At 46.1% G+C, this 25,077-nt stretch overlaps 1 protein-coding gene across 2 annotated transcripts in view; it reads right to left on the bottom strand.

Annotated features, from left to right (window-relative positions):
* Positions 1-3,064, bottom strand: part of NOS2 (nitric oxide synthase 2) — a 39,200-nt gene extending 36,136 nt beyond the window's left edge. The window contains exons 1-2 of one of the 2 annotated variants that reach the window (XM_007452399.1): positions 2,878-3,064; positions 1,583-1,755 (exon numbers count right to left, since the gene is read on the bottom strand). In XM_007452399.1, the coding sequence (XP_007452461.1) occupies positions 1,583-1,692 (110 nt within the window). In that variant the 5' untranslated portion in view covers positions 1,693-1,755; positions 2,878-3,064. Of the gene's footprint in view, positions 1-1,582; positions 1,756-2,877 lie in introns of those variants that run through there. The other variant, XM_007452398.1, reaches the window with a different exon arrangement.
* Positions 3,065-25,077: the final 22,013 nt, after the last annotated feature.

The raw sequence follows: 25,077 nt of genomic DNA on the forward strand, positions 1-25,077 counted from the left end.
TCCAGGGCAAAGGCTCCTCTGGGGCCGTGGGGCTGGGAGGCTGTGTGGTGGCCCTGTGTGGCCTGGGGCTTTGGTTTGATTCTTCTTGTGGTGTTATCACAGATGGACTTGTCTTTCCACTGGGGTAAGCCTCAACCTCGAGACCAAGGCCATGAGCTCTCCTAGCTCTGGAAGCCTGTCCACTGATTGGCAGGCTGGCCAAGTAATTCTCTCGGTTCTACCGCAGGCTTGCTTCTCCTACAAAGTGCAAGGGGGTGGAAGAAATTCTAACTCTGTAATTACCAGTCAGGTGGCTTTGGGGGAAGTCACACCACTCTTACTTAAAGCTTCTGTTTCCTTAACTGTAAAATGAGACAATAACTTGTATTTTACAGAGCCCCAGTGAAGGTCAGTTGAGCAGCAAAACCTGTGAAGTGCCCTAGATGGCCCTGGCCCAAAGTGAGCGTTTGGTTACAATAAACCTTGCGTTTATTGAGCACCTGCTCTGTATGGGCACACTGCTAATTGCTCTACATGCCCACTCTCATTTCATCCTCAAAATGCTACAAGATGGGTTACATTGGTTCCCCAGACTGCAGATGAGAACATCTGAGGCTCAGAGAGGTTCCCCCAGCCCAGGTCACAGAGCCAGCGAGAGATAGCTCAGAGCCAATGAGTGAGGCCCAGCACAGGGTTTGGGTACAGTTTATCTAACTTCCTGGCACCCTTCACCAGGTTGATGTTCAGAATATCTAACCACCAGTGAGGCATGTGCACTGGTGAATCAGAAGGGACGTTGAGGGACTTCCCTGATGATCCAATGTGCAGGTTTGATCCCTGGTCGGGGAGTTAAGATCCCACATGCCTCACGGCCAAAAAACCAAAATGTAAAACAGAAGCAATAAACAAATTCAATAAAGACTTAAAAAAAAAAATGGTCCACATCAAAAAAAAAAAATTAAAAAAAAAAAAAAGGGACGTTGGCCAGGATGCCACCTTGGTCCTAACCACTGGGCTCTCCTGCCTTCCATTCTCAAGTCAGGTATTCCATATCCCCTTCCTATATTCTCCCCACAGGACTGGGCCATGGCCCTTCCTTCTTCACATAGTGTCAGGTGCAATGAGGCGCCCAATAAACAGTGGCTGCATCCAATTCCAATAGGGACATCCAAGAAGCATCCGGCGACAACAGACCTCTGGTGAGAAGCCAGGAGCAGAGAGGAATTCTGAGTTGGCAGAGCGGGGAATGGAAACCCAGAGGAGACCAGCAGGAAGTGGCGGCAGGGAAAAGCTTACCCAGGATGCCGGTCCTAACCACTGGGCTCTCCTGCCTTCCATTCTCAAGTCAGGTATTCCATATCCCCTTCCTATATTCTCCCCACAGGACTGGGCCATGGCCCTTCCTTCTTCACATAGTGTCAGGTGCAATGAGGCGCCCAATAAACAGTGGCTGCATCCAATTCCAATAGGGACATCCAAGAAGCATCCGGCGACAACAGACCTCTGGTGAGAAGCCAGGAGCAGAGAGGAATTCTGAGTTGGCAGAGCGGGGAATGGAAACCCAGAGGAGACCAGCAGGAAGTGGCGGCAGGGAAAAGCTTACCTGGAGGGAGGCTGGCGGGCTTTGTCTACATTGTTGTTGATATCCATTTCCTCAGTCAAATCATACTTATAGGCTTTGGCCTTGAACAGAAACTGCCAGGGACAGGCCATCTCTGCGGTTTTGCAAAGCACGTCACTTCTCTGGATTGAAACTCAGAGGTTCTTCTCCGTGGGCTGAGGAAGGAGGAGACAGAGGTGGGAGGTTGAGGAAGAGTTTAGAGAACTGGGCCTTCTCAATGTGGTTAGTTTACTGAAGCATCAGTACAGAGGCTAATGTTAAGTCTTGAGCAGTCACTTCATCAGGGCTTTGAAGCCTCCGCTCCTATTTTGGTGTGGCATGTGGGGATCCTATGGACTTTAATTCTACAGAGCCACATAACTCCCTAAAGGAAAAACACGTAGCTTAATGAGGACAAAGTACAAACCCTGTGAGCCTTCTGAATGGGACCTGACTGGGCAAACTTCATTGTTGACCCGAGGCAAGGTGGGGAGGAGCCTGCTGGTCATTGAAATATGGGCACCTCTGCCTGTCCCTGCAGGATCTAATTAGCACCTGTCACTGGGGAAAGCATTCAAGTCATAGCTGCCTTGGATCTTTTCAGATTTTGCAGTTGTTGTCAATGCTGTCATCTGCTCCTTTTTTTATTATGGGGGAGGCATAATTATTTATGGGGAAAAATGCACTTAATTCTCAATATTTGAGATAATCTCCTTCTCAAAAAAAAAAGACCAAAAAAGAAGACATAAGTGGAGGTCCAGGACTGGTCTGGGCTTGTCCCCAGCATGCCTCCTCCATGGAAAAAGGCTTTGTGTTGGGGGGAAGTGTGGTGATGATGTGGCCCATGTAAGAATCTTAGGGCCTCCCAAATCTGAGTTCAAATCCTAGCTTTACTAGTTACATGACCTGGGTCAAGTTATTTAAAAGATGCATTTCTTCTTCCATAAAAGGGGCTTAATAACAGTTATCTTAACAAAATTTATTTGGGAGGGAAAAGGTGCATGTTATAAGGACTGGACAGTATCATTGATATAAAAAAAGAATTCTCAGTAAATTACTCCCCACTCTCCAAAAAGTTTTGCCTTGAAACGTAGCAACTACAGCAAATTTTGCAGGAAAAAAAAAATCTGAACAAGATGCCCTGTTCAAATGGCCAAACCTCACGCTGGCGTTTCTTAGATTTTCTACCAATTTATCTCTGTAGGCAGAAAAGTCCCCCAGTTTTCTGAGCCTTCTCAAACAGGAAGAAGCAAAACCCTCTCAAAACAGCAGCTTCCCCAGAAATGAAGACAACTCACCTTGCAGCTGGCTGTGCTGCCTCTGCAGGGTACTGACAAGCAAACTTGGGGGGACCTTCACCTTGAGAACTTCGGAACCGTCTATAACCGCCCAGTTCCCTCACCAAGGGTGGCTGAGAAGTTTTAAACCAGCAACGCTGAATTCTCTGGGGCCAGAGAGCCTCAGTCTTCAACTCGCTGCAAAGTTATGATTATACCGCAGCTAAGAAGTATTTATACCCAACCCATGGCATCCAGGGAGCTGTTTTTGCATAGAAGTCTCTTTTTTTTGTTTCCAAAGGGAGTGTCCCCAGCTGGGTGTACAGTTAGCTAATTTATGACTGGAAATCCTGGCCTATGAGTGACTTCATGGTGCTGTTACATCACTCCGTGTGGTGCATCCTCAATAAATGCACCTCTTCCTGGTCCAGGGTTCAAGGCGGCTCACCAGCAGGGTGGTGGGTCCAATAAAGGAGTCATCGTGGAGCCAGGTTTTATTTAGCTAAACCATGTTGTCTCACTTTCAGACTCTGGGGGTTTTTTTTGGGTTTTTTTTCCTCAGTAGGGAGTGCTCTGGTTCATTTCTGTCCAGACTCTCAATTTTCCAGTTCATGGCAGAAGTCCATGAAGCTGAGAAATATTGACAATACGGAACACACTGGAAAATGCCCAGGTTACAGAAGGCCAGTGATGCTGGGTCATGTAGTGTTCCCAACAGGTCCCTGAATCATTCAGCTTGAGTTTGTGGAAGGGAAGGAAAGCCCTTGGCACAGAGAGACCTCTCAGATGTTGGTGTCACTAACGTCTCACACTTCAGCTCTGAGTAAACTAGGGGAGCATGGCAGGTAGAGTTATTTTCTACAGGGGAAAAAAATCCTTTCTTATAACAGAAATTGCATTTTAACTTCTTTATCCTTTCTTATAATTCCATTTATTATAGTGCCTCGAATACAGTATTCCTATATGGGATGAATTGTTCCATTATAAAAGTAAAATAACAACTGGGTTGGGTAAGAGTCAAAAATGGAGGGGAAAAAACCCACCCTTGATCTCACCATCCTAACACATCGCTGTCACAATCCATTCATTTCCTTCCCTCATTTCCCAAATTAAATGCAGAATTATAATCAATTGAATTTGCCTAAGATAGAAAAAACCAAATAGAGACATGAAGAGGAGCTCAAAGATCTCTGTTGAGTGAATGAATGAATGAAAAATTAGGAGTAGACTGTGATGAGTTGCAATATATCAAAGCCATTCTTCGTTTAGGCTTTAGCCAGTTCAGTTCAGGGAAACTAATACTGTTTGAGGAGAAATGCAGAGTCCCTGGTTCAGGAAGTACAAAGCTTAGAGAAAAGAATGGATAATTATTGTATCGAGTGGCACATGCAGCGTTGGAGGGGTGGCATCCTGAAGAAGCTGAAACTGCATTGCTCAGGGAAGGTTCACAGGGGAGAGGACACCAGGGCAGGGTTTTGAGGGATGACTAGGAGTTTGCCTCACTCTAACCCTATTCCCTGTAACTGCTTCCACATATTCTGACTATACCTGCAGCAAATACATGTATTAACTCCTCCACCAATCCTGTGAGATGGGTACTACTACTTGGCATTCATGGACTCCTCTAGAATCCCATCTGCTTGGCCTCAGAACACCTGGTTGGTTTTGCTTCAGAAAATGCAGTTATTCAGTTATTTAATCAATCAGACATATGACAGTTGGGCTTTGGATGCATGGGCAGTGGAATCCCAGGACGTGTCTTGCCCTTCATTTGAAGATGGTGCCCTGGCTCACTCTCTTAGATGTTCCCACCCTGACGAAGAGGACTGCTCGCAAATGCAGTCCCCGGAGAGTGTCCCTATGTACTCATTATCTTGTTGTCAGCTTACCTCTGCAAGGGGCCTCCCTTTACATGACCCCCTGAAGTATGTCATGCTTATAACCAGCCAGCTGCCTGTGTGTCCACTGTCTTCTTTGATTCCTCCCTCTCTGGACAGGTATGGAAACCAAGGCATCTGGAGTCTCAGGTGAATCTGTGGCAGAGCCAGGCAGGAACCCAGATCTCCTGACTGTCTCCCTACTAAATCACAAGCCCTTGGGAGTAAGGGACCGTGCTGTCCCCATCACCCAATATCCCCAACACCTACTGACCGGCACAGAGTGGGCACTGGAGAAGCATAAGCTGAATGAATCATGAGTGGTGCCAGTCAAGGGTCCCCAGAGTAGCTGGCCCAGAGTTAGGGCTCCGAAACCATTTGTTTCCTTTTCCAGTTCCTTTGCGTTCTGCTCAGGTTACTAGCCTGAGCTTCAAGGCTGCTATCTCACCTCTAATCCAGCATCTACCAAGCATGATGTTCTTGGCTCATGGCAGGGTTTGGGTCAGCAGTGACTGTCCAAACTGAGTAAAAGGCTTTGATGATGTGGCTGCAATTTAGCCTGAGAGGTCCTGGGTTCTAGTGACAGCTCTGATACTGAGCTGCTGTGTGACCTCAGAAAAGTCACCTCTCATCTCTGGGCCTGACTTTTCACATAATGGACACCAAGGGGGGAGAGCGGGGTGGGGGGCGGTGGTGGTGGGATGAATTGGGAGATTGGGATTGACATATATACACTAATATGTATAAAATAGATAACTAATAAGAACCTGCTGTATAAAAATTTAAAAAAATACAATACAAAAAAAAAAAAAGAAACAGTGGCCAAGATAAAGTGAGTAAATGCGATACCAGAGCATGCTTTGAGCTGTGGAGCCAAAAGGCGGCCACACAAGAATTTTGGTCCCTGCTATGGGTCAGAGAGGAACAATTTATTTTTTGACAAAGAGCAAGCAGGTGACATGACCTGACTTCCAAAGTTCCCTTCTTCACACGGGTCAGCACTCTACTACAAACATTTGCTTTTAAATTCCCAATTCTCTTTCTCTCTGTAACATTACACTCATTTATTTATTTTCTTATTAGGATAAAACAGATATAACATAAAATTCACCATTTTAACTATTTTAAAGTGTACACTTCAGTGGTTTTCATTATATTCACAATGTTGTGTGTAACCATCACCACTATCCCAATACTCTCTTAATTAGCAAATAGCAAAGAGGGGAGTAAAAATAGCAGTAAGGATGGTGAAACACAGAGAGGTTAAGAGATTACCCACAGTCACACAGCAGGCAGTCTCTGATCTGGCACAAACAGTGATGCTCACCCCAGAGCTCTAGTCTGCAGGATCTAGGGCTGGTCCCCATCCTGGAGGTTGTCAGGGATTTCCATCTCTGCTTGTCCTGTGCTTTCTGGGTCTGCCTCACCTTTGGCCCAGCTTACCCAACAGGCCACATTCCTGGGCCTCTGTTGATGATGGATGTGGCAGGTGAATACTGCAGAGGAGAAATCAAAGCGCACCTTGAAGGGCAGTCAGAGGACACGTGGGCCCCCAGAAGGGTGCAGATGGAGGTTCCAAGGCTGCTGTGGAGAAATATCCTCCCCCCTACCTTTCCAGCGCATCCTGGGCACCACGCCGATAGCAACCAGTACTGGAATTTCTCAGCCTCATCATCCTGGGACTGATTTTCCATCAAATAAAGTTGATCTGTCTCTACACCAGGTTGTAGACATGGTTCAGTCCAGTTGGCCAGTGGGAATTAGCAACTTTGAAGCTCTTTCTACAGAAACAATGATCAGAGAGAACGCTTACTAAGCAAGGCGCTTGTATATATCGACTGTTTAATCCACACAACAGGCTGTGAGGTGAATATTATTACTAGCCCCATTTTACAGGTGGGAAATTGCGGTTCAGCGCCAAGTTAAATGGCTTGTCCTAGATCACATAGTCAGGTGGTGTTCAGGCTAAAACCCTGGAGTCCCCCTTTCTACCCCCTCCATCCTGCCACCCCCTGTGAGGGACAGAGCCAGGACACAGCCCTGGGGGAGCAAGGGTCCTGCACCATATCCCACTGCCTTTCTTGAAACATTTTCTTCCCCACCCTCCTGTAATAATAATTCTCCATGTTAAGAATAATTGCAACTACCGTGTTTGAAGCACTTGCTCATAACTATAGCTGGCCGGAGGTTTTCCAGTCGTCATCTCAGCCCATCCTCCAGCAGCCCTCTGCCATGGTTCTATTCTTATGCCGACTTCACGAGTAAAGAAACGAGACACAGAAAGGTTGAGAAACCAGCTCCTTGTCACTCAGCTCGTAAGGGGCAGGGCTGAGGCTTGACCCGGGGTCAGCACTGGGTTCCAGATGACCCCCCACCTTGTGTGCCCCTGTGTGCTTGCCTGTTTTGCTGCAGGCGAGCACACCCCGGGAGCAAGGCAAAAAAGTAGCGGGAAGGAGGTGGGAAACAGGCCAAGGTAAGAGCTGAGGGTCACCTGGGGTTGAATGTTCTTCCTCCCACCCCCGCCAGCCTCTGGTGCCAGCTCTGTGCAGTACAAGTCTGGCACAGAGCCCCCAGGAAGGAGGATTCCCTGCCATGTGCCTCTGCTTCACAGAAGCCCCCCTAGAATCCTCTCACCAGCTCTTTGAGGGAGTTACTGTAATCTGTAATTTGCACCCAGAACTGTCAGACCCCAAAAGTGGGTTCTCCCTATGCCATGTGTTTATGGGGTGCCTGTTAGGCAGGATTCAGCATGCTGGTGGCAAAGGGGTGATCCTCAAGACACAGCCCTTGTCCTCCTCACTCCCAGAATAAGGGAAGGAGGGCCACTATACAGCATACCCTAAACTCCATAAGGACAGGAGGGCTCTGTCACATTTATTGCTGTACTACCTTGGTACACAGTAGGTGCTCAAACATCGATTGCATGGAGGATTTGTGCACAGCACTGTACCCAACCTCTTGACAACCCTGCAATGAAAGTGTCATTGTTCCCATTTTGCAGCAGGGGCACTGAGGCTCAGAGAGGCGGCCCACTGGCTCAAGGACCCATGGATCAAAACTGGACAGCCAGAAATGCAGACTTGCCTCTCCCAGCTCTGAGGCCAGGGAGCTCTCCCCTGAGGGGCTTTGTGCTAACTCCAGTACTCTGCAAAGTGCTCGGCTGTGCTGCTTAGATGCCGAGGGCACCAGGCCTTCAGGGATAGGGGCTCAAGGAGGCTAAAATTCTTCAGGCGAGGGGGTCACTTGAAGGACAGAAGGGCTAGGTGGGGTGAAGGGACAGAGGAGGGCATCTTAGGCCAGGGGAAAAGCCTAAACCTCCATTGATGCTAAATGTCCGTTCTCCACAGTGGAGATGCCCTATGTCTCTGGATCCAGGGAACTCCCTTTCTCGTCCAGGAAGCTCCAGCTCAGCATCCTTGGCACCTGGCGTGTGCTGCCTGCCCTCAGGGTGGCCTGGAGGATTTAGGAGCAGCCCCGCAGCTTCAGCTGGGCCGGGCAGCCTCGGGCAAGCACTGCAACGGTTGATTTGCAAGGCTTGCGACAATCAGGCTTATCTTGACACCCTGTACACGTGGGTCTGTGAGGTCACAATGGGGCTGTGGGCTGTGTCCCAGTCCGAGCTCAGCCAGAGGACCTTGGCCAGATCCCTTAACCCCACCCCCAATCTCAGTTCCTTCAGCTGCAAAAAGAGACCAGTAAGAACTTCTCTGTAGGATTTTCCTGGGGATAAAATGAGATCCTGTCTTCAAAGTGCCAGGCACTCAGTGGATACTAGGAGTTCCTGTGCTGGCGGATGGGGAAACTGAGGCCAAGAGTAGCTCATTCCCAGGTCTCACAGCAATTCGTGCTGGACTGCTGCTTCTAGGCCAGCAGGGCCCTGACCTCCCTTATACCCAGCAGGCCCTTCTACTCCTCCTCCAGGTTCCCTGGTACCACCCGCCACCTTTGAGATAGTGACGTGATTGCTCTCCCCCAACGTATAACCTCAGTGCTCTGCACACCATAGGCGCTCAGTAGATGCCCTTGCTGATGATGCGAAAGGTCCATATATGCGTGACCTGGGGTCTCTTTTCAGTCAAATGACAGAGTTCCCAAAGTGTGGTCAATCCAGAGGGGCTTTGGGGGCAGTACCTGGAATAAGATTTTTTAATTTTAATAATTGAAGTACTTATTAATGTGGTTACTGTCTGTGGCCATTTACTGATGTTCCACTTGTGGGAAATGATAAAAATTGGTTTTAGAATTACATGTATTTAAGTTTTAAAAGAGTCAGTTTAAGGGGAAAATAAGCAAATAATAACGTACGTGGTATGCAGGTGTGACAAAAATTATGAAAGTAGGACGCAAATAACTACGACGAGTGTACACTAGAAGACATGTGAGTCTGGCTCTTTCTCTACACTTGTGCCTGTGTGTGACCTGTGATGTCACTTGCCCTATCTAGGCTTCATGCCCCTCACCTGTCACAGGAAGGCATTGGGAAGTGGATTTCTAAGGATCCTCCAGTTCTGATACCCTACGTCTCACACAGGACCCCTGTCCCTTAGCCCCATGTCATTTGTTGACTAACCACTGGAGGGCATGAGTCACACAACTTCCAGCAGCTCAGTAGCTGATGTCACCTGGGTTTGTACCACCTTGAATGACTTGGAGGTGACAGAGCAGAGGGACTTTTGCTGGAAATGCCCCAGTTGTCACCTGAGGTGGACAGACCTACGGTGGACCAGGATATAGATGGCTTTGATGGCTGAGTCCCTGGAACATGATTTACGCTGGCTGGCACAGGCCTGGCACTTTGCTGGCAGGGCGGGCACAGTGAGTGAGGACCTGACCAGCTCTCGGGGGCAGGCCAGCCAGGAATTTTCTTTAAGGGCCCAATTTCTTGTCAGTGCTTCCCAGAACATCCTCGCCTTTCTGCCCTTCCACACTGCTTCCTGGGTTGAGGATTAATGCTTGGCATGGCACTGGGGCAAGTCCTGAGGTTGGTACTTCGAAGGTCAAGGATTCTGGTGCAAGTAGTGTCTTGGGACTGTGCAGGAGACATCACTAGGGGAGTGAGGAAGGTCAGGAAGCCATGACGTGTGCGCTATTAAGCCAGTTACCACAACAGGCAACTGGAATTCAACCCCACAGAGAAACCTAGGAAACAGTGTAGAACCCAGACCTCACCTGAGGGGCGGGGCTGCTGGCTGTTTGCCCAGCGGTTCTAGAGTATCACTGTTTGAGGCTGCTCCCGGGAGCAGGGTAGTAAGTTAACTCCCCAAGGCCTACTGTGGGCAGGGTAGCCTTCCTTCCCTCTGGAAAAGCCCTCAGGCCCAGAGATGCAGATGCTGGCAGCTGGTGTTCCCAGGGTGCACTGCAACGTAGGATGTGGGCAGAGCACCGGCTACACTGCTACAAGTGGGTTAGCGTTAGGCCAAATGGAGGAGGAAGAGAAGTGTCTGGTCACTTTCTCCCCAACTTCAGCCTCTGAGGATGCTGGATGCTGATCCAAAGAGAAGTTCTAAGTGCCTTCCCACCAGCTAAGCACATCTTCTTGGATCCTTCCCTAAATAGCTATGCATCTTTGGTTGGGCCATGTGAGCCCTTTGGGCCTCTGTTTTCTCAATTAAGGTTCTCTGGAGCCTTTTCAGCTCTGATATCTGGGCTTTCTGAGTCTCTCCTGCTCATGCATGTCTTGTCTCTGGTGCTCTTGGGAGAGTCGCCTTGTCGACCAAAGTGCCCGCCGAAAAAGCAGAATGCAGCAATAACCAGCATGTGTGACTCCAGGCTCTGGCCACAAAGGTGTTCGGGGCATCATGGTGTATAAGACTCAGAAACAACCTAAATGATCATCATTCGAGAAATGCATGCTGGTCCAGCTTTAGGCTCCGAGGTTATGGTGGACCGTTACACCAGTCAAAGAAATGAAGTAATTTAAGAATTTTTTTAAAGACAGGGAATAATGTGTATGTATCAGTAAAAACATCAGATTATAGTGCAGAATAATCCCCATCATGTGAAGTCATAAAAAACTGTGAGAAAAAATATTAAAATATTAAGAGTGGTGGAAATAAGGGTGATAGTTGCTTTCTTGTTTACCCTTCTTTGTATTTTCCTTGTGGGAATTACAGGCGCGGCAGGGGCACAGGCAGTTTGTTTGCTGTGTATGTAAATCAGACCTGGAGGAGTGCCCTCAGAGGAGGTTGATGCTTTATTTCTTCTTGCCTGGGGAACATTCCTCCCACGCTACTGTAGGAGGGAAACTTGGCCTTTGGCATCTGACACCTCTGCCCCTCCTGCCTCATCCCGGTCCCAACCTCAAGGTTCTCCCCTTCTCTGGGAGCTCCCCAGCAAGCCACACCTTTTGCACACATTGTTCTCTCTGCTTGGAATATCCTTCCCAGCAGCTCCCTGTCCCCAGCCCTCTAATCCCTCTCTGCTCCACTTCATGATGCTGTCATCTCTAAAATGTTCCCCTGATCCTTCATCCCCAGGCTTCCCTGGGTTCCCCTCCAGCTCAACACTGATCCTACTCTTTTCATTGTGGGCTCACTCTTCTGTCTCTTTTACTAGATGCAAGCTTCCCAAGGCCAAGGCCACACCTCACACATCTCTGTAGCACCAGCACTGTCTGGCAAATAGTAGATGCTCAATAAAATTTTTAATTGAGATAAAACTCACATACCATAAAATCCACCCTGGAAAAGTGTACAGTTCAGTGGGTTTTATATTCACAAGGCTGTGCAACCATCACCAGAATCTAATTCCAGAACATTTCCATTCCTCCCAAAAGAAACTCCACACCCATTAGCATTTCCTCCTCCCCCTAGCCCTAGGAAACTGCTAATCTACCCTTTGTCCCTATGGACTTGCCTATTCTATATATTTTATATAAATGGAATCATGAAATATGTGGCCTTTGTGTCTGGCTTCTTTCACTTAGCATGTTATCAAGGTTTTTTCATGTGGTAGCATGTATAAGTACTTCATTCTTTTTATGACCAAATAATATTCTGTTGTACGGACATAGCACATTTTGCTTATCCATTCATCAGTTGATGGGCATTTGACTTGCCTTCACCATTTGGATATTATGAATAACGCTGCTATGAACATCTGAGTACAGGTTTTGTATGGAAAGATATTTTCAATTCTTATAAAGAGGAGTGAATCGCTGGGTCATAGGATAACTTTATGTTTAACTTTCTGAGGAACTGCCCTAATGTGGCTGTTCCATTTTACGTCCCACCCAGCAGTGCATGAGGGTTCCGATTTCTCTACATCCTTGTCAACGCTTGCTATTGCCTGTCTTTTTTATTATACAGTAGCTTCCTAATGAGTATGCAGTAGTCAATGGACATTTTTTTGTTTTTAACATCTTTATTAGAGTATAATTGCTTTACAATATTGTGTTAGTTTCTGCTGTATAACAAAGTGAATCCGCTATATGTATACATATATCCCCATATCCCCTCCCTTTTGCATCTCCCTCCCACCCTCCCTATCCCACCCCTCTAGGTGGTCACAAAGCAACGAGCTGATCTCCCTGTGTGATGCAGCTGCTACCCACTAGATATCTATTTTACACTTGGTAGTGTATATATGTCAATGCGACTCTCTCACTTCGTCCCAGCATACCCTTCCCCCGCCCCATGTCCTCAACTCCATTCTCTACATCTGTGTCTTTATTCCTGTCCTGCCCCTAGGTTCTTCAGACCACTTTTTCTTTTTTTTAGATTCCATATATATGTGTTAGCATATGGTATTTGTTTTTCTCTTTCTGACTTACTTCACTCTGTATGACAGACTCTAGGTCCATCCACCTCACTACAAATAACTCAATTTTGTTTCTTTTTATGGCTGAATAATATTCCATTGTATATATGTGCCACATCTTCTTTATCCATTCATCTGTTGATGGACACTTAGGTTGCTTCCATCTCCTGGCTATTGTAAATAGAGCTGCAATGAACATTGTGGTACATGACTCTTTTTTAATTACGGTTTTCTCAGGGTATATGCCCAATGGTGGGATTGCTGGGTCATATGGTAGTTCTATTTTTAGTTTTTTAAGGAACCTCCATACTGTTTTCCATAGTGGCTGTATCAATTTACATTCCCACCAACAGTGCAAGAGGGTTTCCTTTTCTCCACACCCTCTCCAGCATTTATTGTTTGTAGATTTTTTGATGATGGCCGTTCTGACTGGTGTGAGGTGATACCTCATTGTAGTTTTGATTTGTATTTCTCTAATGATTAGTGATGCTGAGCAACCTTTCACGTGTTTGTTGGCAATCTGTATGTGTTCTTTGGACAAATGTCTATTTAGGTCTTCTGCCCATTTTTGGATTGGGTTGTTTGTTTTTTCCATATTGAGCTGCATGAGCTGCTCGTATATTTTGGAGATTAATCCTTTGCTAGTTACTTCGCTTGCAAATATTTTCTCCCATTCTGAGGGTTGTCTTTTCGTCTTGTTTATGGTTTCCTTTGCTGTGCAAAAGCTTTTAAGTTTCATGAGGTCCCATTTCTTTATTTTTGTTTTTATTTCCATTTCTCTAGGAGGTGGGTCAGAAACGATCTCGCTGTGATTTATGTCATAGAGTGTTCTGCCTATGTTTTCCTCTAAGAGTTTTATAGTGTCTTGCCTTACATTTAGGTCTTTAATCCATTTTGAGTTTATTTTTGTATATGGTGTTAGGGAGTGTTTTATTTCATTCTTTTACATGTAGCTGTCCAGTTTTCCCAGCACCACGTATTGAAGAGGCTGTCTTTTCTCCATTGTATATTCTTGCCTCCTTTATCAAAGATAAGGTGACCATGTGCGTGGGTTTATCTCTGGGCTTTCTATCCTGTTCCATTGATCTATATTTCTATTTTTGTGCCAGTACCATACTGTCTTGATTACTGTAGCTTTGTAGTATAGTCTGAAGTCAAGGAGCCTGATTCCTCCAGCTCTGTTTTTCTTTCTCAAGACTGCTTTGGCTATTCGGGGTCTTTTGTGCCTCCATACAAATTGTGAAATTTTTAGTTCTAGTTCTGTGAAAAATGCCACTGGTAGTTTGATAGGGATTGCATTGAATCTATAGATTTCTTTGGGTAGTATAGTCGTTTTCACAATGTTGATTCTTCCAATCCAAGAACATGGTATATCTCTCCATCTGTTTGCATCGTCTTTAATTTCTTTCATCAGTGTCTTACCATTTTCTGCATAGAAAAGGTCTTTTGTCTCTTTAGGTAGGTTTTTTCCTAGGTATTTTATTCTTTTTGTTGCAATGGTAAATGCAAGTGTTTCCTTAATTTCTCTTTCATATTTTTCATCATTAGTATAGGAATGCAAGAGATTTCTGTGCATTAATTTTGTATTCTGCTACTTTACAAAATTCATTGATTAGCTCTAGTAGTTTTCTGGTAGCATCTTTAGGATTCCCTAGGTATAGTATCATGTCATCTGCAAACAGTGACAGTTTTACTTCTTCTTTTCTGATTTGGATTCCTTTTATCTCTCTTTCTTCTCTGATTGCTGTGGCTAAAACTTCCAAAACTACGTTGAATAACAGCAGTGAGAGTGGGCAACCTTGTCTTGTTCCTGATCTTAAAGGAAATGGTTTCAGTTTTTCACCATTGAGGACAATGTTGGCTGTGGGTTTGTAATATATGGCCTTTATTATGTTGAGGTAGGTTCCCTCTCTGCCTACTTTCTGGAGAGTTTTTATCATAAATCGGTGTTGAATTTTGTCAAAAGATTTTTCTGCATCTATTGAGATTATCATATGGCTTTTATCCTTCAATTTGTTAATATGGTGTATCACATTGTTAATTTGCATATATTGAAGAATCCTTGCATTCCTGGGATAAACCCCACTTGATCACGGTGTATGATCCTTTTAATGTGCTGTTGGATTCTGTTTGCTAGTATTTTGTTGAGGATTTTTGCATCTATGTTTATCAGTGATATAGGTCTGTAGTTTTCTTTTCTTGTAACATCTTTGTCTGGTTTTGGTATCAGGGTGATGGTGGCCTCGTAGAATGAGTTGGGGAGTGTTCCTCCCTCTGCTATATTTTGGAAGAGTTTGAGAAGGATAGGTGTTAGCTCGTCTCTAAATGTTTAATAGAATTCACCTGTGAAGCCATCTGGTCCTGGGCTTTTGTTTGTCGGAAGATTGTTAATCACACTTTCAATTTCAGTGCTTGTGATTGGTCTGTTTATATTTTCTATTTCTTCCTGGTTCAGTCTCAGAAGGTTATGCTTCTCTAAGAATCAGCCCATTTTTTCCAAGTTGTCCATTTTATTGGCATAGAGCTGCTTCTAGTAATCTCTCATGATACTTTGTATTTCTGCAGTGTCAGTTGTTACTTCTCCTTTTTCATTTCTAATTCTGTTGATATGAGTCTTCTCCCATTTTTTCTTGTTGAGTCTGGCTAATGGTTATCAATTTTGTTTATCTTCTCAAAGAACCAGCTTTTAGTTTTATTGATCTTTGCTACGGTTTCCTTCATTTCTTTTTCATTTATTTCTGATCTGATCTTTATGAGTTCTTTCCTTCTGCTAACTTTGGGGGTTTTTTTGTTCTTCTTTCTCTAATTGTTTTAGGTGTAAGCTTAGTTTGTTTATTTGAGATGTTTCTTGTTTCTTGAGGTAGGACTGTACTGCTATAAACTTCCCTCTGCATCACATAGGTTTTGGGTCATTGTGTTTTCATTGTCATTTGTTTCTAGGTATTTTTTGATTTCCTCTTTGATTTCTTCAGTGACCTCTTGGTTATTTAGTAGCGTATTTTTAGCCTCCATGTGTTTGTATTTTTTACAGTATTTTCCCTGTAATTGATATCTAGTCTCATAGCATTGTGGTCGGAAAAGATACTTGATATGATTTCAATTTTCCTAAATTTACCAAGGTTTGATTTGTGACTCAAGATATGGTCTATCCTGGAGAATGTTCCATGAGCACTTGAGAATAAAGTGTATTCTGTTGTTTTTGGATGGAATGTCCTATAAATGTCAATTAAATCCATCTTGTTTAATGTGTCATTTAAAGCTTGTGTTTCCTTATTTATTTTCATTTTGGATGATCTGTCCATTGGTGAAAGTGGGGTGTTAAAGTCCTCTACTATTATTGTGTTACTGTTGATTTCCCCTTTTATGGCTGTTAGCATTTGCTTTATGTATTGAGGTGCTCCTATGTTGGGTGCATAAATATTTACAATTGTTATATCTTCTTCTTGGTTTGATCCCTTGATCATTATGTAGTGTCCTTCTTTGTCTCTTGTAATAGTCTTTATTTTAAAGTCTATTTCGTCTGATATGAGAATTGCTACTCCAGGTTTCTTTTGATTTCCATTTGCATAGAATATCTTTTTCCATCCCCTCACTTTCAGTCTGTATGTGTCCCTAGATCTGAAGTGGGTCTCTTGTAGACAGCAAATATATGGGTCTTGTTTTTGTATCCATTCAGCTAGTCTATGTCTTTTGGTTGGAGCATTTAATCCATTTACATTTAAGGTAAGTATTGATATGTATGTTCCTATTACCATTTTCTTAATTGTTTTGGGTTTGTTATTGTAGGTCTTTTCCTTCTCTTGTGTTTCCTGCCTAGAGAAGTTCCTTTAGCATTTGTTGTAAAGCTGGTTTGGTGGTGCTGAATTTTCTTAGCTTTTGCTTCTCTGTAAAGGTTTTAATTTCTCCGTCGAAGCTGAATGAGCTCCTTGCTAGGTACAGTAATCTTGGTTGTAGGTTTTTCCCTCTCATCACTTTAAATATGTCCTGCCATTCCCTTCTGGCTTGCAGAATTTCTGCTGAAAGATCAGTTGTTAAGGACTTCCCTGGTGGCACAGTGGTTAGGAATCTGCCTGCCATTGCAGGGGACATGGGTTTGAGCCCTGGTCTGGGAAGATCCCACATGCTGCGGAGCAACTAAGCCTGTGTGCCACAACTACTGAGCCTGTACTCTAGAGCCTGCGAGCTACAACCACTGAGCCTATGTGCCACAACTACTGAAACCTGCATGCCTGGAGCCTGTGCTCCACAACAAGAGAAGCCACTGCAATGAGAAGCCCGCACACCACAACAAAGAGTAGCTCCCGCTTGTTGCAGCTAGAGAAAGCCCACATGCAGCAACGAAGACCCAATGCAGCCAAAAATAAATAAATAAGTTAATTAATTTTTTTAAAATCCTTAAGAAAAAAAAGATCAGCTGTTAATATTACGGGGATTCCCTTGTATGTTATTTGTTGCTTTTCCCTTGGTGCTTTTAATATTTTTTCTTTGTATTTAATTTTTGATAGTTTGATTAATATGTGTCTTAGCATGTTTCTCCTTGGATTTATCCTGTATGGGACTCTCTGCGCTTCCTGGACTTGATTGACTAGTTCCTTTCCCATGTTAGGGAAGTTTTCAACTATAATCTCTTCAAATATTTTCTCAGACCCTTTCTTTTTCTCTTCTTATTCTGGGACCCCTATAATTCGAATGTTGGTGTGTTTAATGTTATCCCAGAGGTCTCTGAGACTGTCCTCAATTTTTTTCATTCTTTTTTCTTTATTCTGCTCTGCGGTAGTTATTTCCACTATTTTATCTTCCAGGTCACTTATCCGTTCTTCTGCCTCAATTATTCTGCTACTGATTTCTTCTAGGAATTTTAAATTTCATTTATTGTGCTGTCCATCATTGTTTGCTTGCTCGTTAGTTCTTCTAGGTCCTTGTTTAACGTTTCTTGTATTTTCTCCATTCTATTTCCAAGATTTTGGATCATCTTTACTATCATTACTCTGAATTCTTTTTCAGGTAGACTGCCTATTTCCTCTTCATTTGTTTGGTATGGTGGGTTTTTACACTGCTCCTTCATCTGCATATTTCTCTGTCTTCTCATTTTGTTTAACTTACTGTGTTTGGGGGTCTCTTTTTCGCAGGCTGCAGGTTCATAGTTCCCCTTGTTTCTTGTGTCTGCCCCCAGTGGGTGAGGTTGGTTCAGTGGGTTGTGTAGGCTTCCTGGTGGAGGGGACTGATGCCTGTGTTCTGGTGGGTTGGGCTGGATCTTGTCTTGCTTGTGGGAAGGGCTGCATCCCGTGGTGTGTTTTGGGGTGTCTGTGAACTTAGTATGATTTTAGTCAGCCTCTCTGCTAATGGGTGGGGTTGTGTTCCTGTCTTGCTAGTTGTTTGGCATGGGGTGTCCAGCACTGGAGTTCGCTGGCCGTTGGGTGGAGCTGGGTCTTAGCATTGAGATGGAGATCCCTGGGAGAGGTCTCGCCAATTGATATTACATGGGTCCAGGAGGTCTCTGGTGGTCCAATGTCCTGAACTCAGCTCTCCCACCTCAGAGGCTCAGGCCTGACACCAGGCCGGAGCACCAAGACCCTGTCAGCCACATGCCTCAGAAGAAAAGGGAGAAAGAAAGAAAGAAAAAGAAATTTTAAAATAATAAATTTAAGAATTATTAAAATAAAAAAAAATAATTTTTTTAAAAAGAAGAGAGCAACCAAGCCAATAAACAAACCCACCAATGATAACAAGTGCTGAAAACTATACTAAGATAAACATAAAAATCAGAAACAAATCAGTCACAGACAGCAAACCCCAAGTCTACAGTTGCTCTCAAAGTCCACCGCCTCAATTTTGGGGTGATTCATTGTCTATTCATGTATTCCACATGAATACATGTGTACCTTGATGCAGGTCCATCAAGGTGATTGTGGAGATTTAATCCGCTGCTCCTGAGGCTGCTGGGAGAGATTTCCCTTTCTCTTCTTTGTTCGCACAGCTCCCGGGCGTTCAGCTTTGGATTTGGCCCCGCCTCTGCGTGTAGGTCGCCCTCAGGCTTCTGTTCTCACCCAGACAGGACGGGGTTAAAGCAGTGGCTGATTAGGGCCCCCTGGCTCACTCAGGCCAGTGGAAGGGCGAGCCTGTGGCAGGAGAGGTCGGTGTGACATTGCAACAGCCTGAGGCACGCCGTGTGTTCCCCCTGGGGAAGTTGTCCCTGGATCACAAGACCCTGGCAGTGGCGGGCTGCACAGGCTCCCGGGGGGTGTGGATAGTGACCTGTGCTTGCACACGGGATTCTTGGTGGCTGGAGCAGCAATGTTAGCATTTCATGCCTGTCTCTGTTGTCCACGCTGATAGCCGTGGCTCCCGCCTGTCTCTGGAGCTCCTTTAGGCAGTGCTCTGCCTTCTGTGGGCAGACAGGGAAGGAATCCCCTCTCCTCATGCACCCCGAGACAATGGTCTCTTGCCTCTAGGGCAGGTCCAGACTTTTTCCCGGACTCCCTCCCAGCTAGCCGTGGTGCACTGGCCCCTTCAGGCTGTGTTCACGCAGCCAACCCCAGTCCTCTCCCTGGGATACGACCTCTGAAGCCGGAGCCTCAGCTCCCAGCCCCCACCCGCCCCGGAGGGTGAGCAGACAAGCCTCTCGGGCTGGTGAGTGCTGGTTGGCACCAATCCTCTGTGCGGGAATCTCTCCATTTGGCCCTCTGCACCCCTGTTGCTGTGCTCTCCTCTGTGGCGCTGAAGCATTCCCCCCACCCACCCCCTGTCTCCGCCAGTGAAGGTGCTTCCTAGTGTGTGGAAACCTTTCCTCCTTCACAGCTCCCTCCCAGAGGTGCAGGGCCCATACCTATCCTTTTGTCTCTGTTTATTCTTTTTTCTTTTGCCCTACCCAGGTATGTGGGGATTTTCTTGCCTTTGGGGAAGTCTGAGGTCTTCTGCCAGTGTTCAGTGGGTGTTCTGTAGGAGTTGTTCCACATGTAGATGTATTTTTGATGTATTTGTGGGGAGGAAGGTGATCTCCACGTCTTACTCCTCCACCATCTTGAAGGTTTCCCAGTCAATGGACTTTTGAAGAATGGATGAGTGACTAGCCAATGGATGGATGGATGGACATGTAGAAGTAGATGTTGGTCCCTGAGCTCCGAGATCTGAATTTGGTGGGAGAGCCTTTTCTCCACTCGCTGGGGGCCTGCACTGAGTGGAGACCCAGCAATCTGCAGCCTGCCCCCAACTGTGGTTCCAGACGCCAAATCTGCCTCAGTCCTGGGTGGCTTAAAGCATGCAAGTGGCCTGGACTTCCCTAGGCCCATGTTTCTGGATGGGGCTAGCTCTGTAACCCCTCTGGGCCTCAGTTTCCTCTACTGTGAAATGGAAATAATAAAGCCCAGCCTGTGGGATGACTGCAGGATGAGGGGATGCACATAAATTGTCTGCACAGGGCACAGCACATAATGGGTGTTGCCTTTTTCCAGTCTGTTTTCTCAGAGGTCTGCCCAATATGTGCATAAATATCACTTCACTAATTAACCACTGGAAAAGAGCTTGAGAAGAGGGGGACAGTGGAAAGGGTTGGGGAAAGGGAGAAAGGCAAGTGGTTTACAGATGGCAGGAAGCTACAGCGAGGGCGGCCGCCAGTCACGGAGTAGGTGGGTGGCGCAGACAATCCTGGGAGGATTATCACAGGCTTCCAAAGAGCATTTCCCCGCAGTCATTTGTATCCTCAAGCACGCTGACTCTTCAGATCCCTGAGCTTTCTATTTCGGCCCTTGAAAGGCAGTGGCGCCGGGGAGTGGGGAGTGGGGTGGGGGGGCGCGGGAGGGGCGCTTGAGGCGGGGGGCTCTTGCCTCTTAGGCAGGTCCAGACTTTTTCCCGGACTCCCTCCCGGCTAGCTGTGGTGCACTAGCCCCCTTCAGGCTGTGTTCACGCAGCCAACCCCAGTCCTCTCCCTGGGATACGACCTCTGAAGCCGGAGCCTCAGCTCCCAGCCCCCACCCGCCCCGGAGGGTGAGCAGACAAGCCTCTCGGGCTGGTGAGTGCTGGTTGGCACCAATCCTCTGTGCGGGAATCTCTCCATTTGGCCCTCTGCACCCCTGTTGCTGTGCTCTCCTCTGTGGCGCTGAAGCATTCCCCCCACCCACCCCCTGTCTCCGCCAGTGAAGGTGCTTCCTAGTGTGTGGAAACCTTTCCTCCTTCACAGCTCCCTCCCAGAGGTGCAGGGCCCATACCTATCCTTTTGTCTCTGTTTATTCTTTTTTCTTTTGCCCTACCCAGGTATGTGGGGATTTTCTTGCCTTTGGGGAAGTCTGAGGTCTTCTGCCAGTGTTCAGTGGGTGTTCTGTAGGAGTTGTTCCACATGTAGATGTATTTTTGATGTATTTGTGGGGAGGAAGGTGATCTCCACGTCTTACTCCTCCACCATCTTGAAGGTTTCCCAGTCAATGGACTTTTGAAGAATGGATGAGTGACTAGCCAATGGATGGATGGATGGACATGTAGAAGTAGATGTTGGTCCCTGAGCTCCGAGATCTGAATTTGGTGGGAGAGCCTTTTCTCCACTCGCTGGGGGCCTGCACTGAGTGGAGACCCAGCAATCTGCAGCCTGCCCCCAACTGTGGTTCCAGACGCCAAATCTGCCTCAGTCCTGGGTGGCTTAAAGCATGCAAGTGGCCTGGACTTCCCTAGGCCCATGTTTCTGGATGGGGCTAGCTCTGTAACCCCTCTGGGCCTCAGTTTCCTCTACTGTGAAATGGAAATAATAAAGCCCAGCCTGTGGGATGACTGCAGGATGAGGGGATGCACATAAATTGTCTGCACAGGGCACAGCACATAATGGGTGTTGCCTTTTTCCAGTCTGTTTTCTCAGAGGTCTGCCCAATATGTGCATAAATATCACTTCACTAATTAACCACTGGAAAAGAGCTTGAGAAGAGGGGGACAGTGGAAAGGGTTGGGGAAAGGGAGAAAGGCAAGTGGTTTACAGATGGCAGGAAGCTACAGCGAGGGCGGCCGCCAGTCACGGAGTAGGTGGGTGGCGCAGACAATCCTGGGAGGATTATCACAGGCTTCCAAAGAGCATTTCCCCGCAGTCATTTGTATCCTCAAGCACGCTGACTCTTCAGATCCCTGAGCTTTCTATTTCGGCCCTTGAAAGGCAGTGGCGCCGGGGAGTGGGGAGTGGGGTGGGGGGGCGCGGGAGGGGCGCTTGAGGCGGGGAGCATCTGAGCAGTGCTGATTCAAACCCAACTGCAAGTCTACAGGCAAACCTCACGTAAGGGCAATCCAGATGCCGAGATCAAAGATGGCAAATGGGTTTTATCTGTTGTGCCAGAGTTAAGAGATAAGCAATGATTACTCAGAGCCTCACAGCAAAAAGGAGTTTCAGGTTCTGTACTTTAAAACCTCACGTAAGGGCAATCCAGATGCCGAGATCAAAGATGGCAAATGGGTTTTATCTGTTGTGCCAGAGTTAAGAGATAAGCAATGATTACTCAGAGCCTCACAGCAAAAAGGAGTTTCAGGTTCTGTACTTTAAGCCTCGGTAGGAAGAAGCTGTATCTGCCCCAGGCGCAGGTGTGGGGCATGGTGAGAGTAATGACCCATGTTTACTGTTCTAGACCAATATAAGGTGAACTCTGTGTTGGACAGTTTCCATGTCACCTAAGTAATTTGTTGGTTGGGGCACTTTAAAAGTCAGGAGAGAAACAGGAGAGATTCAAATAAATTGATGAAGTGACAAAGGTGGTATCAGCTACCGCTTCTGACTCATCATGGCTCTAGCTGCCCTCCAGAGGCTCTAACACGCCTCAGAATGGTGTGTCTGGCTTACGGGAAACTTGGGCAGAGGCTGTCGCTACCACACAGAGAGGCCATGAGTGCCTTTAGAGCCAGGTGTGTATCTGGGAGATTCTTGACTCATCTGAGTGACTCCCAGTGAAGCTGGTTCCCTGGTTCCGTGTAACGTGGGATCACGCACCTCACAAGGCTGCTGGTTAAGTTGCCAGATGATCTGACAGACCCTTATCAAGAACGTAAATGTGCAGACAGAGCTTTGCCGAAGTTCCTGTTGGAAAGCAATCAACCTTGCACAGCATACTAGTGACTTTAATGAAGGCCAGTTTTATAATTGCCTGGTGCACCCATCTGTTCCCCCTGGAGAATTATGGAGGCTCAGACTTTCTCACCGTGAAGTTGAAGTCAAACGCTTGCCCGAAGTTACACGGCATTTACCACCTGACTTGTTGAAACAGTAAAAAATTAATGAACAGAAACCTCAATTAAACAGAGTCGGGAGACCAGATGGGGCAGCTCCCATGCCCTGTGCAGCTAGCAGAGACCAACAGGAAGAAGAAAGACTCCTCTTTCCTGGTAAGAACTCAGCCAATGAAAAGCCATGGACGCTTAGTTTACACAGCCCTCCCAACTTCCTTTCCCCTCTATAAAAATGGTCTCCTTCCCTTGCCTTGCAGAGATTTGCACATGGCTCTTGGACCCCGAACTGCAATTCTCTGCTGATCCCGAATAAACCCATCTTTGCTGGAGAAATATCTGGCAGCCTGTTGATTTCAAGTCAATAAAACCTACAGTGAGCTTCTCAGCTTCCACTCCACTTTGCACAACTAGATCTGCAGTCTGTCTGAAGATGCTTCTCCTACTGTAGCTCAGTGTGATGAATCCAAGTGTCAGGAGAATAAGGGAGGATTCCCAGGACAGGTAATTCCTGAACAGAGCTTTGTGTTTTAATTAACATTGACTTTTTAAATTCTTTTGATGCACAGGTATATGAGTTTTGACGCTTGAGTAAGTTCCTGTAACCACCACCATACTCAGGATACAGAACAGTTCCATCGCCTCCCTCCCCCAAACTCTCTCCTGCTGCCCCTTTGTGGTCACACCCCACTCCCAACCCTAACCCCTGGGAACTGTTAAGTTCTCCGTCCCCGTAGTCTTGTCTTTTCGAAACTGTCAAATAATGGAATCATAAAGTGTGTAACATTTTGAGACTGATTTCTTTCTTTCACCCAGCATAATGCCTTTGAGCATCATCCATGTTGTTGGGTATTGAAAGTTTGTTGTTCTGTTTTGTTGCTGAAGAGGAGTCCACTGTATGCATGAACCACAGTTTAACTATTCACCCACTGAGAGATATTGGGTGGTTTCCAGTTTTGGACAATTATGAGGAGAGCTGCTATAAGCCTTTGTGTGTAGCTCCGTATGTGAACATAAGTTTCATTTCTCTAGGTTACACACCTAGAAGTGGGATTACTGGGTCATGTGGTAAGTGTATGAGAAACCACCAAACTGTTTTCCAGAATGGCTATACCGGGAATTCTCTGGCGGTCCAGCAGTTAGGACTCCGTGCTTCCACTGCAGGGGACATGCGTTCGACCCCTGGTCGGGGAACTAAGGTCCCACATGCCTCGACATGGCCTAAATAAATGAATAAATGTAAACAGCTTGTCACCTTTCTTAAAACAACAAACAAACAAAAAAAAACAGAATGGCTGTACCATATCACATTTTCACCAACAATTATGAGAGTTCCAGCTGCTCCACACACTAGCCAGGATTTGGTATTGTCAGGCTTTTTTTTCTTTGGCCATTCTAACAGGTGTGAGGGAGTATCTCACTGTGGATTTGCATTTCCCTAATGACTAATGATGCTGAGCATCTTTTTATGTGCTTATCTGTCATTTGTATATCTTCTTTGGGGAAGTGTCTGTTCAAGTCTTTTGCTCTTTTTAAAAATTTGTTGTTTGTTTTCTTCCTGTTGAGTTTTGTGAGTTCTTTATATCCTCTGGGTACAAATTATTTGTCAGATATGTAGTTTGCAAATATGTTCTCCCAGTCTTTTCAATTTCTTAAAAGGGCCCTTGCAAAGCAAAAGTGTTATTGATTTTGTTTTTTATGGATCATTAAGCAGGGTTTTGATGAACATATCCAACGGACTGATAAGAGGAGAAAGGAGTCTAGGCAAAGGCAATAGTGTGTGCAAAGTCATGGAGGCCTGAAAAAGTAGGCTAGGGTTGGGAATTCTAAGCAGTTCGATATGCTGGAGAGGAGCATGTGGGGTATGGGGTGGGCGGGAGGGAGTGACTGGCTCATAGAAGGACCAGATCCCAAGTCTCTTGGATGCTACGCCAAGGAGTGTAGACTATTCATCTTATAGGTGAGGGAACTACCAAAGGACATGGCGATTGCTTACTTTTATTCTGGCTAACTTTTAAAAATGAGTTATTTATAATTTCCTTTAGAGGGACTTCCCTGGTGGCACAGTGGTTAAGGATCCGCCTGCCAATGCAGGGGACACGGGTTTGAGCCTTGGTCCAGGAAGATCCCACATCCCGCAGAGCAACTAAGCCCGCGAGCCACAACTACTGAGCCCGCATGCCACAACTATTGAAGCCCACACGCCTAGAGCCCGTGCTCCACAATAAGAGAAGCCACCTCAATGAGAAGTCCACGCGCCACAACAAAGAGTAGACCCCGCTCGCCGCAACTAGAGGAAGCCCGCGTGCAGCAACGAAGACCCAACGCAGCCAGTAAATTAATTAATTAATTAATTAATTTAAAAAAACTTCTTGTAGAAAAACATAGAGCAACAAAAAGA

This window comes from Lipotes vexillifer, unplaced genomic scaffold, assembly GCF_000442215.2.
Source record: "Lipotes vexillifer unplaced genomic scaffold, Lipotes_vexillifer_v1.1 scaffold216, whole genome shotgun sequence".
NCBI lineage: Eukaryota > Metazoa > Chordata > Mammalia > Artiodactyla > Lipotidae > Lipotes > Lipotes vexillifer.